The following is a 17,054-nucleotide window of genomic DNA, read 5'->3' as shown; positions in this document are numbered from 1 at the left end:
AACTAAATTTGGAATGAAATTGTTCCAAATTTTTTCGACGTTTTCTTCAATTATTTCCATATTTTTTAGTAAATATAATTTTTTGTCTTCAAAATGTAAAAAAATTTCATCTTCAAATCCACAAATTACATTTTTTAATGTTCCAATTGTTTTAAATGTTATTATATTTAATGATAAATCATCATAATCGAAATTGGAAATCGAATATTTCAAATTTAATGTTTTATCGAAGTTATTATTCGAATCGAAGTCATAAACAATGAAATTATTTCGATAACTTGTAACGATTCGATTTAATGTGTGTGAAATAGTTGAAATCGGATTCGAAATATAAATGTTTCCAATGAATTTTAATGTTTTGGTGTATATAAACATATTATTGTTGGTGAAAATTATTAATTTGTTATGAAGCCAAATTAAATGTTTAACATTTTCGACGTTTTTAAAATGTATTTCTTCTTTGATTTTGGTTATAACTAAAATCCCATTATAAATCGCAATATAATTCTTTAATGATTTAGTCGCAATTTGTATTGGGTAAAATATTTCGGAATTTAAATGAATTTTCTTTTTGTTTGTGAGCGAATAAATGTTTTTGGAAGTAATAAATAAATTATTCGATATCGTTAAAAATGTTAACTTTATTAATGAATAATCATTAATATATAATAACGTTTTGGTAATTTCATCATATGATATGGAAATAATAGTTAATAAATTTGATACATGAAAAAAAATTCTGGTATTATCGAAAATATCCCATAGACAAAGAATGTCATTAGATGTGATAATACATAACTGAGTTTCATTATTAACCCAAAACATTTTCTTTATCCCAAATTCAATTTGGAATAATTCTTTGTTTTCGGAATTAACGGTCTCTAAATCTGTCAAATAAATAAAGTTCTCAAATGTGCTGTAAGCAAGTTTGGAGAACTTGTAATTAATCGCAAATAATGAGGCATGAATAATATTATGTAGCTTAAGAGTAGGCGTCCAGTTAGTAAAAGACTGAGGAATTTGAATTGATGCTAAACGATTTTTAATAAAAAAGAGTAATTTGGAATTTGATAAATATGTGCATACTCTAATAGGGTTGGTAATTTCAAGGTGCGTTCGTTTTGTAATTTTCCCATTCATATCGAAAAAAAAGATTGTTGATTCTGAATTAATTATACAAAGATGTTCATGTGCTGTGAACACAGAAGATATATGTGAATCTAAGCTTATAGCTATTTCATTTGGTTTAGATAGAAAATTGCTAATTATAAAAAAATTTCCTGTATTTGAACCAAAACCATATGAATCATCTGTTATCCATTGAAACCACTGAATACATTCAAGTTCGTTTGGAGTGTTAAAATATCTATGTGAAAAAAATATCTGTGGATGTGTTGGTAGCAAATTATCAAAAATTGTAATATAATAAGGACATACAGCAGAAAAATATTTTGAGCTTGGGCTATGTAGAACCAAAAATGCATCAATTATATCTGCAATTGGCTCAACTGCAAAAGGGTACAATGTTTTATCTGGGGAACGTTTAAAATTTTTTTCTGTTTTTTTTATTCATGCATTTCATTTTTTTGATTATTCAGTAAGTACACTTATAATAAATAGGGAAATTGATTTAAAAATTAGCCTATTTAAAAATCAAATTATTAATTTATAATTCAAAATGGAATTACATCTATTTATAAGCGGAAAAATTGCAAGGACGTGTAATTCTTCTAGTTGGACCACCAGGAACAGGTAAAACTGCATTAGCGCATGTGTTATCCAAATCACTTGGCCCTCTGGCATGGAATCCGTATTTGATTTAGAACCACGTATGATCGATCAAATTACACGCGCAACCGAGAGGAACAACAACAGGATTTATATAGAATAAAACAAAGCATAATGTCGTATTTTAATTTCAACAACCATAGAATCTATCAGTGAGAAATAATTTCAAAATTATTTGAAAGTAAAAGAACAATAAAACTTAAATCAGTTATGAAAAATATAACAAATTTTTTCTATATTAAACAGTGTAATTACACTGTTGGAATACCAAAAAGCTGTGTGCTTACTTCTTTAGACTTAGTGCAATATTTTGTTCCAACCTGAAACCACAAACAACAATTTTATAAAGCCTTGTATGATTTTCACATAAAATTAAATCAAGTATAGACATAACTTTATGGAAAATGGGATACTCAAGTATAATTTATCCCGGATAATTTTTATACTTTTGCAAATGTTTATCATACATGCAAAGTTCTAGAGCATATAAAATACCTATTAACATAAATTTACTAACTAGTACTCATCTATCGAAGCCATTAACCTGCAAACAATTAAAACTGCCAATAAACCTGTCAATTATGGCACTTTTAAAAAAGCATAAAAATTCTTTCATGAATCAAGAAAGACCAAAGTATTTTTCCTTACTTACAGAAACAGATCAAAAATCTTATCTCTCGCTCCAAGAAAAACTTTTGGAAGCAACTAAAAAGAGACATAGGGGACAACGCTTAACAATTCTCAAGGATTGCCTTGAGAAGATCATAAGGTACTCCCAACGAGGAGACAATCTGGATCACATCCGTTGCTGTGTGTGTGGTCTTTGTCAACTCAACTGCGGAATTGCAATCAATTCCCGTCAACTGAAATATTTGATAAATAAGTGTAAATCATCTATAAATGGCGCACTTAGGTTAATGGGATATAAAACGTCCGTTTCGCGCGGCGACATTAACTCAGAATTGGTAAATTTTCTAATCTTATTTAAAGAGAATACAAGTGAACTAAGGCAATGGTCAATAAGAACCGCTGCCACTACAGAAGAAAAACCGGTACAACAAAACATAACACAACCTGTTTTTATTAATGATTTTAAAATCAGTGATTTTGATATAGAGCATCAATTTGATAACGAAAGTGATATTCCTTACTCTAGTATGATAGATATGAATGCAGATAATGATGAAATCTCCTTAAGTTTAACAGATTTTTCCAACCAAATATTTGATTTACCTCTTTAAATACATTTTTATATTTGGAGTTTCCATGTCTTTTTACTAACTATTTACATTTTATAGTGACCATAATAAGTTATGGCTCATACTTTGTGTTTTTGAATTTCATTTTAACAAATTTGTTCTCCATTGTTTTCCAACATTACATTAATGTGATTTGAGCATAACTGCATAGCTTTGTTTTTATAGTTTTTTGGGGTTTAAAGTATTTGTTAATTATATGATAATTTTATTCTGGAAAACATGAGCAATTTTTTGTTTTTTTAAGGTTATCTTTATTTTAGTGAGGTTATTGAAATCATTTTTGTTTGTTTGTTTGGATGATAATAATTTCAAATATAAAAAAATATGCACTTTTTATGATAACCCATAATTAGATGATTCCTATACGAAATAAATATTTGTCTTTTTGCAATAACTATATGCTTATAAGAATGTGTTAGTTGCTAATTATCTGTTAGTGTTTTATGATCGTAACCCCCAAATTGAATGCAACGTTTCTTACAATTTTTGCCTCAAAAGTTACGTTAAGTTTATCGTTTTCATTTGCCAAATGAGTAAACCTCCCAGCAGCATCGATCTAAAAATTGTTGTTCTTGGTCCTGTTAGCGTAGGTAAAACCTGTGTAATTCATAGGTTCTGTAACGGTACTTTCCTACAAAATACACAAGCAACTATTGGCGCTGGATTTGTTCCTCATACAATGCATATTGATGAAACAGAAATCAATATCATGTTGTGGGACACTGCAGGTGAAGAAAGATTTAGAAGTGTTGCACCATCTCTTTTAAGAGGAGCAAACGGCCTTATTCTTGTTTATGATGTAACAAATCTTCAAAGCTTTGGTGAAATTGAAATCTACTTGAATATGTTTCTTGATACCGCTGAGTTCGATCAGCAACAACCTTTACCTGTTTTGGTCTTAGGTAATAAATCTGATATGGAATCACAAGTTTCTGATGAAACCATTCAACAATGGGCACAGAAGCACAACATCAACCAAACAGCAAAGGTTTCTGCTAAGACAGGTGATGGAATCACTGAAGCTTTTGAAAAATATTTCAAAACATTTCTTAATGTAACTACACACCTTGATATCCCGCCTATTTCAATCACTGTCACAAAAGAGACGCAAAAAGAAAAGAAGCCTTGCAACTGTTAAAATCCAAATAGTTTTTAATTTTTTATTTTTTTATGTCTTATTTTTAACGGTCGCCTATAAATTTTGTTTCTCTAAATTCAACTCTAATCTTTGATTTAATTAATTAAATCAAACTATGAGAAAAGCATTAATGGTGTTAATCATTAATATAAATGAAGAACGATTTTGTAGTTTATGTGAAATATGCACATATCAAAAAAAATGATATTTTCATATTATAATTAGATATTAAACTCTGTTCATTCGTCTTTTATGGTGAAGTTTTTTTTAGTGAAGTTAAAATTTTGTAAAATTCAGATTCAAATCAGTAATTATTTTCGTTACATACTTTAGCACATACCTGACGTAGATGTCGGATAATAAAATGGATATATAGTGATTTGAATAATGTTTACTCATTTATTTCTTGCCTTTCTTAGAAACGCGTGCCATGTAGAAATCGAGCTCTTCACCTTCGAGGATATAACCATCAGCACGACCGCATTGACCTGGGCGTGATGCAATGGCAGCAAGAACACGTCCTTGATCGAATTGTGATACTAAGTTATTGGCAAGTGGAGCTTCGTTAGCGAGTTTTTCCCATCTTTGCTTGACTCTTTCGCTGACATTTGCTGGCTTTTCGTATTGGGAACGACCAAGTCCTTTTCCATAATGGCGTTCGTACCATTGTTTGAATGGGGCAGAATCAATTGAAACAATAGATCCCTTTGTAAGTGTGTTTGTACGAACGAATTCGTTATCAGATGGATGATAAACTGTAGAAAGGATACGTGTCTTACGTGAAACATTTTCCGATGCCCATGAGAATGTACCATGGTCAAGACGAAGAGCTCTACGCTTGTAGTTACCACCGCGTGTACGAACAAGGTGGATTCTCTTTTCACCAATACGTGTGTTAGCAGCTGGACGACCGACTGCGTGATTACGTTTGTTACGCCAGGCAACTGAACGAGCACCTGACTTTGCGCGCTTAAGATCTCCCATACGGGTGATACCCATTTTGCAAAAAGGCCAAGCCAAAACCGATAAAACCGTCGTAACCGTCAAACGCAACAACGAAATAATGTCTAAATAATTCATCACGTGATATTTCTTGATTTTTTTAATGTGATAAACATTATGTGTATCATGTGTCATGATATATAAGATATGAATTTATTAATTTAAATTCGGCTCAGATCTGTATTCAATTTCATATCAAGGCCTCCATGGTTTCTTTTGTCATATTTTCAGCATGAACCAAAGCGAGTATGAAAATCATGAATGAAAATATTTTATGAAATTTATCCATCTGAATGTAGCTATAAGTTTATTAGAAAAATAGATAAAAATACTCAATTATATCAACTTGTAAAATAGAACAGCATTAATTTGTGCATATGAAAAAGGCCACATAGATATTGTTAAATTTCTTCTTGAACAAAAAGGAATTGACTTTAACGTTATAAACTACTTAAAATAATAATAACACTAAAAAAAAACAAACTCAACAACATCCATATAAATCAGTTGTGATAAGATTTACATCTCTATTAAATGAATTATGTAGTGAGTTAATCTAGCATTAATTTATATACAACTTCTTCGTGCTTATACATAATGCTTTAAGTGGATCCTTGGGTAGCTCTATACATTGAAAGGAATTTTTCTTGACTATTAAATCAATTATTAAATAATTGATCAACTAGATTGTAATATTGAAAATTTTACAGCAATAAGTATAATAATAAAGGAAAAAAATATTTTTAAATTTCATTTTATTGTAATCTGATTAAATTAACTATAAGTGATTATATTTATATGTGAAACAATTCAGCTCCTTTCTAACTAACTAAGCAATATTTAAATAATATAAACAAACATCTTTAGTATCAATATCAAGTCCATTTTGGGTAGTAAGTAATTCAGCAATATTTGTGTAACCTTTTGAAGATGCAAGCATAAATGCTGTACTCAATACTTTAAATAATCTCCAAATATTATTATGAAATTTCAATATATTAGAATAAAAATTATTTAAAACATATAAACATTTTGAGCATTAATATCAATTCCTTTTTGTTCAAGAAGCAATTTAACTATATATACATAATTATTTGAAGATGCAAACATAAGTGCTGTATTAAATAATTTAAATCATTTCCAAATATTATTTTGAAATCCAAAATTATTAAAATAAATATTATATAAAACAAATAAATATCTTTAGCATTAATATCAATTCCTTTTTGTTCAAGAAGTAATTTAACTATTTCTGTATGACCATTTTCAGATGCTTCGATAAGTCCTGTCTTAAATGTTATAAATAATTTCCAAATATTATTTTGAAATATCAAATTATTGAAATATATCTTAAATGAAACAAATAAATATCTTTAGCATTAATATCAATTCCTTTTTGTTCAAGAAGTAATTTAACTATTTCTGTATGACCATTTTCAGATGCTTCGATAAGTCCTGTCTTAAATGTTATAAATAATTTCCAAATATTATTTTGAAATATCAAATTATTGAAATATATCTTAAATAAAGCAAATAAATATTTTTTGCATTAACATTAATTTCTTTTTGCTCAAGAAGTAATTTAACTATTTCTGTATGTCTTTTAGAAGCATTTAAAAGTGCCGTATTAAATGATTTAAATAATTTCCAAATAATATTTTGGAATCCAGAATTATTTACACAAATATCAATTTAGTCAATAAAATATTTTCAGCATTAATATCAATTCCTTCATGTGAAAGAAGTAATTGAACAATTTCTAAATAATTCTGTAAAGATGCCCACATAAGTGCAGTATTAAATAAAGTAAATAATTACCAAAAAATATCTTGAAATCCAAAATAATTAAAATTAATTTTATATAGAACAAATACACATCTTTAGCATTAACATCAATTCCATTTTGTTCAAGAAGTAATTCAACAATTTCTTTTTTATTATGTGAAGATGCAAGTATAAGTGCTGTTTTAAATTTTATAAATAATTTCCAACTTTTATTTTCAAATATCAAAATATTAAAATAAAATCCAAATAAAGCAAATAAACACCTTTAACATTAATATCAATTCCTTCTTGTTCAAGAAGTAATTTGACTATTTCAGCATGACCATCATAAGATGCATCCATAAGTGCTGTGTGAAATATTTTAAATAATTTCCAAAAATAATTTTCAAATATTGAATTATTAAAATAAATTCTATTCTTAGCATTAATATCGATTTCTTTTTGTTCAAGAAGTAATTTAACTATTTCTATTTTATTATTTGAAGATGCAAGCATAAGTGCTGTTTGAAATATTTTAAATAATTTCCAAATTATGTAAATAAATTTTAAATAAAACATATAAATACTTCTTTCGTTAATATTAATGTCTTTTTGTTCCAATATATATTTAATTAATTCTAAGTTATTTGATCGAACAGAAAAACTCAAAATGTCTTTTGGTGGTTGTTTTTCATTAAGAAAATATCTAACAAGATAAAAATTCCCAATTAATGCTGTTTTATTAATAATTTCATCATTAATTGTCATTCCTTTTTCTTGTAAAAATGAGAAAATTTCATAATTATTATGAGAGATACATTTCTTTCCGAGTTCTTCAAAGTTATTTATTTGTTTAATTTTATTTTCGTAAAGATATAAAAAGATATCATTTTGATGGAATTTAATTGCAGTTTCTTGTCCTTTATAAAAAGATAAATGATTTTGTTCACATATATGAATAATTTCTTCATTTCCACCTGCAACTGCATATTTACTTGCGTTACTTACATCTGTTCCATTTATTAATAAAAACTTAAAGCATTTAATTGAGCCAAAAAATGCTGCATAATCAATTAATGAAATATTTGGTTTGTTAATAAATGAACATCTTTCATATAATGATGGCTCAATTGTTTGATTAAAATTGAAATTAGTTTGTGATGATATTTCTTGAAGTTTTTCTATATCATCATTTCGAATTATTTTTGTAATTTCATTTGGATTATGTCCTTCTTTAAGTAATTCCTTATGAAGTTCCTGATCATTCACTGATAGTTCACTTTGTTTTGTTTCTTCTTTATAATGTGTAAAATATGGATCTGATATATTGCTAACTATTTTTGGTTCAAGAATTTTTTGTTCAATCATAGTATCAATGAGATAGTTTGATTCATGTGTGCGTTTATTAAGAAGATAACTTGTAAATTCATCAATGATATTTATTTTGCTTTTTTCTTGAATTTCTTTCATAAATTTCAGATATATAAGAGGATTATCCATTCTTAAAGCAAATGTATCATATATCATTTGGATAATAATTAAGTTAAAAGAAAATGGATGAACTTTATCAAATTTGTCTATTATAATATTTACCGATTGCGTATTATTTCCTTCATTCAAACTAAAAATTATATCCTTGATCGATAAAACCAATTCCCATTCATTCTGTTCTTTATGATTTCTTTCTTCTTGCATTACGCAAATTTGTTAAATAAAAAGGTGAAATTTTCAATTTGATCGAATGGAAACAGTCAAATTTTGAAAGAGTTGACCGGAAACTTCAGAAAATTAGTCAGAAACCAAAATATAAAAATAACCTATGACACACTTCATTGTTATCGATAATTATCATGGAGTACATCTCTATAGTTGTTTACATATCATTTTTTCTTTTATTATATTATATTGTTTCATATTTCTCATTGTAATTTTTTGAAATAATTATTTCATAAAAAAAAAAAAAAAAAATTAAATTTTAAAATATAAATTTATTAATTTAATAACAACAAAAACAAAAAACATGTCAAACATTTTGTCTATTGGAATCCTTCAGATGCAATTAATTGTTGCTCATTAAAGAACACATTTCGAAAATGATTACTTTCTTCATTTGTTTGTGTCTGTAACTCTATCTCATCCCAACCAATTGGCGTTATTCTTTGTATTGCGTATAAGAAATCTCGAACAGTTAATGAAAGTTTTGATATATCATCAGATGCATTAAACAATGTATCAATAAACATTTGAAAGAAATTCGCTTGCGGTTCTGGTGTGGCTGAATTCAATGATTCATATAATTCTATTCCAAGTTCTTCATGATTTGATGAAGTTCTAACAAAAATTTGAAGTAGTGAAATGTGATGTGAAAAAGACGATACATGCAACATGTCACATAAAGATGAAACAACTGCGAAAACAAAGTTCTTCCGACATTCTTTGTTGAATTCAACAAGTTCTTCGGGTGACATCTTTGATATCAGACTTATTAAACAAGAAATTGCAGATGTATTTATGTCAGATTTGAGATCAAGAATTCCTGATGAAATTGAGGTTAATATCTTGGGTATGATGACAACCTTGGGATCGAACTTTGAGATCATTACGAAATAATCGGGTTCTAATTCCATACCACTATTAAGATAAGGATCAATTATTTCTTCCATAATAATTGGAAACAATTCATCAAAATTTGAATGTGTGTTTCTAATGGAAGCAACTAAGAAGAAAGAATAAACATAAAGATGTGGATTTTGATGAATCATTTTCAATAATGCCAAAATCAAAGGATGTATTTCTACAATATCAGACTCACAAATGCCCACAGAAAACACCAAAAACAATTTTTCTACCATTAATTCATAAGGAAAGTTTTTGTCGAAGAATATTGTTGTTAATTCAAATAATCTTCTACTCAAATTTTTGAACACTTCTCCAGTACTTCTTGAGTGTAAAGGGTTATATATCATACAATCAAAAGCTACTTGTACTTGTTCCCAATCACAATTTGGATAAGTTTCGAGGAACGTTAAAAACCGCTGATTTAACGGTCTCGAGATCACTTCATAAAGGAACTCCTTTTTCTTATGGAATCCGATTTCTCGACATAAAACTTTATAAAGTCTTGTACCGCATTGAAGTCTTAATATATTTTCAACGTTATGCATCAGAGAAACGAATAATTTACCGTCATTAATTTGGAAAATTATACCCATATGTAAAGAAAGATAATTTAAAGCACGAGAAGAAGCATCTTGAACTGACTCATCATTACATTCTAAACATTTAAGTAAAAACCTTGATAATTTACCTAGAACGCAATGATTTCTTTTAAGATATTTTAAGCATCTTGTAATAGCAAATATTCCAGATTGAATAAATCGTGATTCGATTTCAAATGTTTCCATTTCTTTAAAAATGGCAGGAAACACTTTCTCATATATTTCTAATTCGATTGTTTCAGAGAATGAAGAACATAAAATTCCAAATAAATAATTTAATGGAACTGATAATGATTGTTTTGTAAGAAATTGGATTAATGCATCTTGATTAAATTGGTATAATAATGAAAAGCATTCGAAAATGTTCTTATCTTTGATAATCCCTTCATCAACTGAATAATCAATACAATTAAATAACAATGGAATAATTTGTGGTAAGAGAAAAGTGACAACGTTAACGGTCGACTGGAACCGTTTATCACTAACGGCCGAAACCGCCCTATTCAAAATTGAACACCATAACCGCCATACAATTCCGTTGTTTTCGCTCTCAGCAAGTGGAGAATTAAGTGTACGTATGTATTGGATGAAGAATTGCTGAGTGAAGTCATCAATGTTTGTTTCTTTTAGGATGAGTTTTCGGATATTTTCTGATGATGGATCCCATGATACTATTGATTCAAAAAGTTCACCATATTTCATAAAAAGCTTTATCATAAAGGCCGAAAGCTTTATACTATGAACTTTGACGGAACATGTCATCATAAGAAGCGGTGGAGCGAAAATATGAAAAAAATTTTCTGAATCTGTTCGTTTTATAAAAAGTCTTGAAGCAAGACGAACACTGTCATAATGCACTAAGTCGAACGCTTGAAATCCAGTGAAGATTGTGTGAAGAATTGATCTGTTGAAAAAATATTCAAGTGGTGAAATTTTGGAGAGATCATGAATAAGTGAAATAGATGTTTGAACTTTGTTGGACTCGTTGAGGCCTGAAATGGCAACTTCAAATATTGCTGGAAGAATAGTGTGAATAGACTTGAGAAGAATTTGTCTTCGATTTGTATTTACTAATGTTGAATTTAAAACTTCAGAAATAAGAAACTGAATAAGATGTAGATTTGCTACACTTTCTGTTACAATACCTTGGGGATAAATATCAAATGGAAAAGTATTCCAATTTTCAGGCCATTCAAATAATGCAATCGTTACAAGAATTTCATTTAACTTGGTGGCTAAAATATCAACACGGACGTTCTTGTGAAGTTGCGTTATCATGAATTCCCTAAATTTCAAACGCTCTTCTTGATTCATTTTAAAAAAATTGTGTTTAACAAAATCATGAATAACTATTAATGAAGTATGAATTGCGTAAATGTTCTTTGATGATAACAAAATTTGATAAGCCATGTTAAAAGAATTTGCGGATTTTTGCCATTCATTCAAATAAAATGTTGATTCTTGTTGCCTTTCAACCGTACCTTGATAAAGAAGTGTAGAAGCTAATTCTATTTTTTCAGGCGTAAATGCACCATTTTCATGCATAAAACAATTTTTTAAAAATGCGGTTAATTTTAACTTAAGTGACTTGTTTACATAAAATTCATTTAAATAGCCCTTTTAATGACGTTTTGCTTTCAATTTCAGGGTGCCCCAATATTTCATTTTTTAATAAGTTTACAAATCATCGATAAGCCAAAACGTTTTGAACAACTCAAAATGAATTCTCAAGATACCATAAAAAGAAAAATTAATTTACCAATTCCAGAGCGCTTCATCATCGAAAACCTTAAGATATCTAAATTTAGTAATCCTTATCTTTTTATTGGTGTAATCCAAAATTTAGTATTTACAGAAGAAGAAATTAGGAATAGCCTCAAAGGTTTCTTTTTATATGTTGAAGAAGATGCAAAGCCGTCAAGCCTTATATCATTAATTTCAGGAATTTATAAATTAACTCCAAATGAATTATTTCATAATTTTAAGACAAATATTCATCCAAAAGCCATTGAAGAATCATGGTGGACATTACATAATCTTGAGTTTCCTCAAATCTTTGATTTTCCAGAAGAAAATCTAATTTTAGAAACCAAGATAAATTTATATTCATTACATGTTTTATGTTGTTCTATGTCCACACAAATCTTTATCATATTACCACGTAATAATAATGAGATTCATTTTACACATTCTCTTCCACTTGGATCATCTAATCCGAAACATTATATTTATGTTGTCCTTAAATCCAACAAAGAGTTTTATCTTGCGCATCCCCAACAAAAGCTTAAAGAAATAGAACCATTAATTCCACCTAATTCTGGAAACAATTTATTTGTTACCACACAAACAATTGATAAAAGTATTTTATTGTATTACAATAATTCTTTTTTGAAAAATGATTTAGATGAATTCGATGAAATCAATTCAACGTTAATATTTACGCATTTACAAACATCAATGCTATTTAAGAAAGTTAAAGAAAGAAATAAAAAAATATTAAACATTGAAGTAAATTTAAATAACGATGATTATAATAATTATAACTTAATTGAATCATTTTTAAAGTCGATTTCTGATGTTACTAATATGGAAAAACAACATAAGACAACGCATAAAGAAATATTTACTCAAAATAACATCAAATTAAGAGTCGATCAAATTTCATACAAACTCAAAACTAACGAACAAATCAATTCGTTAACGTTCTTGTACAACATTTTACAAACCATTAATTTTGAGAGGTTTACACCGGAAAGCAATGAACTGAAAAGAATTTTACTTTCTATTTATCCATTAGAAAAACTCCAAGTTGATCCACTTAAAGAACAAGATCAAAGTCAATTAGAGGATTTAGAACAAGTAGATAACATCAAAGTTGGAGATTTGAAGAATAATCCATATCCAAATTTAATATGTTTAAGGTCAGTTTTAAGCAATTCACTTTTAGACTTTACCAAAAAAGAAGATAAAGAATGCGAGAATTGTGGCTTATTACGATTTAAAGATGATTGTAATTTATTAATTCCATATGAAGAAAAAAGTGGATATATCCATTGGTATTGTTCTGATTGTTTTTCTAAGCTTAAACGCAAAAAGGAATTTCGGTTACAATATCATCAAATCTGTAAGTTATATCCAATGTATTTAGATGGATATTTAAATCCACAAAAAATCAAATCGTTATTACAAAGTATCGAATATAACATCGAAACATTACGAAAGAATTCGAAAGGCGTTTTACGATTCTCATTAAAAATCATTGATGTCATCTTTTATATACTTGAACAAAAGTTATTACGAAATGAAGAAATATCATCGGAACTTGACAAACAATTAATGATCGAAATCTTTCAGACAATTATTAATGGGAATGTACAAAACATTCGGAATGAAATTAACCAATGTAAAATTGCGGTAAGTTTAAACTTATTAAACAAATGGTTTAATACATACCATAACTTATCATTTCAAGTTGATAACAAATATCATTTCGATGTGAATTATATTAATCGATTATTGTCAATCTTTGAAGATGATTTCCAAAACAAGTTAAACAAACAATTCCAAAGGAACAATCCATTAATAGACTTAGAATTACAAAATGAAAAATATTTCAAAGTCAAAATTATTAATAATTCATTGAAATTATCAAGTGCGAATTATATGTATAATATATGTTTAAATCATTTAAATGATTACCCTATATCGAAAATTACGACGATATTCCCTATATATTCAGCATGGTTTTATAAATTGTCGAAAATTTTGATTTTGTCACATTTGTCAGCTTACAAAAGCGGTTATATTCGTCCTGTTTTGTATTTGATAAACATTGGCAAAGTTAATTTGACATCGATAAATCCGTTAAAGATATTTCCAAAGTGTCGTAACATTGTTTCATGGGATTTTAATTATTTAACAAATGAATTCGTTATACTGTTAAACAAAAAGAAGACTTATTCTTTGTTGTCATTAAGAATTAGTAATTATAAAACAAATTATGAAATTAAACAATTAATCGAAGTAAATGATGGTTATGATGTTACGTTTTATAATAATGACCCTTACATCACTATAAAGAATGATGATATTTACATTACGAAAAATATTTATGATAAAAATTTGGTCGCAAGTTTCAAATCATTTAATGAACCAAAAATATTTGTTGAAGATCGATGTTTGTTTTATTATTCCAAAGACTTAGGCATTAATCCTTTGTTTGTGCCCAATCATAATGATAATAATAATGTAACAATCGTTAGAAACAAAACAAATATTAATAACAACAACGAAAATAACATCAAAAAGCAAAATGAAAACTTAAATTCTTCCAAAAAATTAATTAAAAGAAATATAGAATTCATTAATAACTCAGCGATTGAATTCTTCCCATTATTAATATGTTATTTATTTAATGATAATTATTACTTTATTGATTCAACTTATTCAACGTTTTATCCAATTCATAAAAACTATTTTTTGACTTCACAAATTCAATCATTTTATTTGAGAAGTTTATTGCACATTTCTTTACATCACATTGAAAATTTCATTCAAAATAATCCGACGATGAAAGTCATTAACGTTGTCTTTATAGGTGATGTAAAGTATTCAAACATATCAAAATTAATTGACAAAATTTTCGGTACTAATTTCTCTTTAATTAAGATTAAAGGTATATGGGTATCAATAAGATTTTTTAAGGACATTGCTTTGTTAATAACATATTTTAGATGCGACCAAAAAAATATTAATTTACAATGTGTAGCATCTAAACAAGGTTCAAAACATGTGATTCTTTGCACTTCACACATCAACAGAGCGATGAACTTTGTCGAAAATGACAAAGTCGATTCCGCATTTGTATTTGATTATAACAATCAAATAATTTTGGGTAAAAACAATGGGAAAATTGTTTTGGTACCCGAAGACTTTGAGAACTCTGATGAATGGATCAAAGAAACGCGTAACATTTTCTTGGATATTAATGATGAAAATGCATCAAACGGATTCCAAAGAATAATTGATGTCAAAAAAATCATTGCTGTTTATATATCACTGTGCGAATTTATAGACGTGCCAATACAGGCTGTTGTTGAAAATTGTCAAATAGAGGGATTCTAAATTGTAATAAATATCTTATTAAATTATTTTTTCCCCTTATTTAAGGCCTTATATTTGTTGCTGTGTTTAACTCATTCGAATGGTTCTTATTAAACGCAAATATTTTTTAACTTATTCATGTGCGATAGGGAAATTGACTAACGATTGAATAGTGAACGATTGTTCTTCATTCAATTTTTGAATTGTTGAAATTTCGCACACTATTGGATTAAGATTAAAAACAAATTATTACAAAAGAATGAGGACGCATTCGTGGCGTAAAATGCATTGGTTATTGCTCTTGAGTTATCCTCGTAATTATAAATAAAATAGATAATTTAATGTTTAAACACAAGTCACAAAAACAAAAATTTCTTTAAGCTTTCTATCATCTATTGGCTAGCTTATCAACTTCAGTAGTTCGTCTTCATCGAGCTCACTATCTGAGGAGTCGGATGATTCATCGTCACTTATGTCCATGTTGTTATTGTTCCACCACAGATCGCTTGATGGCCCCGTCGTTCCAAGCGTTTCCCAGTCATTTATGTAGTTCTGTATGTCGATGTTTTCTGCCCATTCCAATATTCCATTGTCATCAAATTCGTCTGTTTTAGTTGGCGTGGGTTTGCCTTGTTCTTCCATGACGCGTTTAAGTTTCATTTTTACAATTTCGTCTTTGATGTTTTTGGTCTTTTTGAATCTTTTCTTAAAATTTTTATGAGATTTGGATTTGTTGGTAAGATGAGTGATACTATCAATTGCTGTTGGCGACAAAGATGAAATTGGTCTCCATCCATTGTTCTCTACTCGATGATACCATCCAAATTTTTCGGCATATTCATCAAGTTGATCTTGACTAAGCAAAGTAATTTCTTTGCTTTTTTTATCTGCATAATTTCGAGGTGCATATGAGTTGACATCGCAAACTGGACTATGTAGAAAAATCTTGTAATATATTTGAGGCGGCCATCCTGTTCCTCCTAGTCGAAAGCGTACATGAGCACCTATTGACGAATCTAAAAGCTTTGCTTCAATAGGATTAATAACCCTTAATAATGATGCAGGATCTCCTTTATTTCTAAACTGAATAATTTCTTTCATTTTTTTATAAAGCATTTTGTCTGCATATTTTCTATAATTTCTTTGAATAATAATTGCAGCTTCATTCGGTGAAAGTTTACTCATAAGTTTAAATACAGCATTTTCGAGACCGTTACGAAAAAAATCAAAACGGTCGCAAAAATAATACAGTGGTTAATATATGATACATTGGGGAATCGTTTTTTGCTACAGACAAACCTTACCAATTTTAGTAGAAAAAAATTGTGTAAAAAAGGCGGGGAATTCCCCGGGGTTTTTGGAAAGACGACATGTGTAAAAAATATTGAAGAAACAACACCTGTTCTCTTTACCCCTTTTATAGGCTTTTTAGCCATTTTCGTCTTTAATTTCAACTTCCAGTGCAGCTCATTAAATCATTTGGTCTCTCTCATTTGTGATTTAGTACACCTATTAATATAGAAATTTAATCAATTTATCCATCACATTTAGGCTTTCAATATACACATATAGTTTCGTATCTCATTTAATCATTACTATCTCATTTATCTCTCTCTTTCAAACATCTGTGATTCACTTAATCATTTTTTGCATTTTTGTCTATTTTGTTTAATTTTTTAGTATGTATTTTAAAATAGTTTTTGTGTTTTTAAATCTTTTGTTATATGTTTGAATTTGTGGTTGAACTTCCCCAGTTTATTACTTCAGTTTTTGAATATAAAT

At 28.0% G+C, this 17,054-nt stretch overlaps 3 protein-coding genes across 3 annotated transcripts; 1 reads left to right on the top strand and 2 right to left on the bottom strand.

Moving 5' to 3' along the window:
* Window positions 1–3,576: 3,576 nt before the first annotated feature.
* Window positions 3,577–4,185, top strand: GO595_007329 (small GTP-binding protein; the record flags this gene model as incomplete). Its single annotated transcript, XM_067920781.1, has 1 exon — window positions 3,577–4,185. One exon carries the CDS (start codon window positions 3,577–3,579, stop codon window positions 4,183–4,185), a length of 609 nt encoding a protein of 202 aa, XP_067772848.1.
* A 399-nt stretch (window positions 4,186–4,584) lies between these two features.
* GO595_007328 (40S ribosomal protein S8-B) lies at window positions 4,585–5,184 on the bottom strand (the record flags this gene model as incomplete). The annotated part of the gene is made up of 1 exon (XM_067920780.1): window positions 4,585–5,184. The coding sequence occupies one exon, from the start codon at window positions 5,182–5,184 to the stop codon at window positions 4,585–4,587; it is 600 nt and encodes a 199-aa protein (XP_067772847.1).
* A 10,487-nt stretch (window positions 5,185–15,671) lies between these two features.
* GO595_007327 (IQ calmodulin-binding motif family protein) lies at window positions 15,672–16,373 on the bottom strand (the record flags this gene model as incomplete). Its single annotated transcript, XM_067920779.1, has 1 exon — window positions 15,672–16,373. One exon carries the CDS (start codon window positions 16,371–16,373, stop codon window positions 15,672–15,674), a length of 702 nt encoding a protein of 233 aa, XP_067772846.1.
* Window positions 16,374–17,054: the final 681 nt, after the last annotated feature.

Source organism: Histomonas meleagridis (genome assembly GCF_020186115.1).
Source record: "Histomonas meleagridis strain 2922-C6/04-10x chromosome Unknown contig_51, whole genome shotgun sequence".
Classification (NCBI taxonomy): domain Eukaryota; phylum Parabasalia; order Tritrichomonadida; family Dientamoebidae; genus Histomonas; species Histomonas meleagridis.
This window is presented reverse-complemented; position numbering and strand designations above follow the sequence as displayed.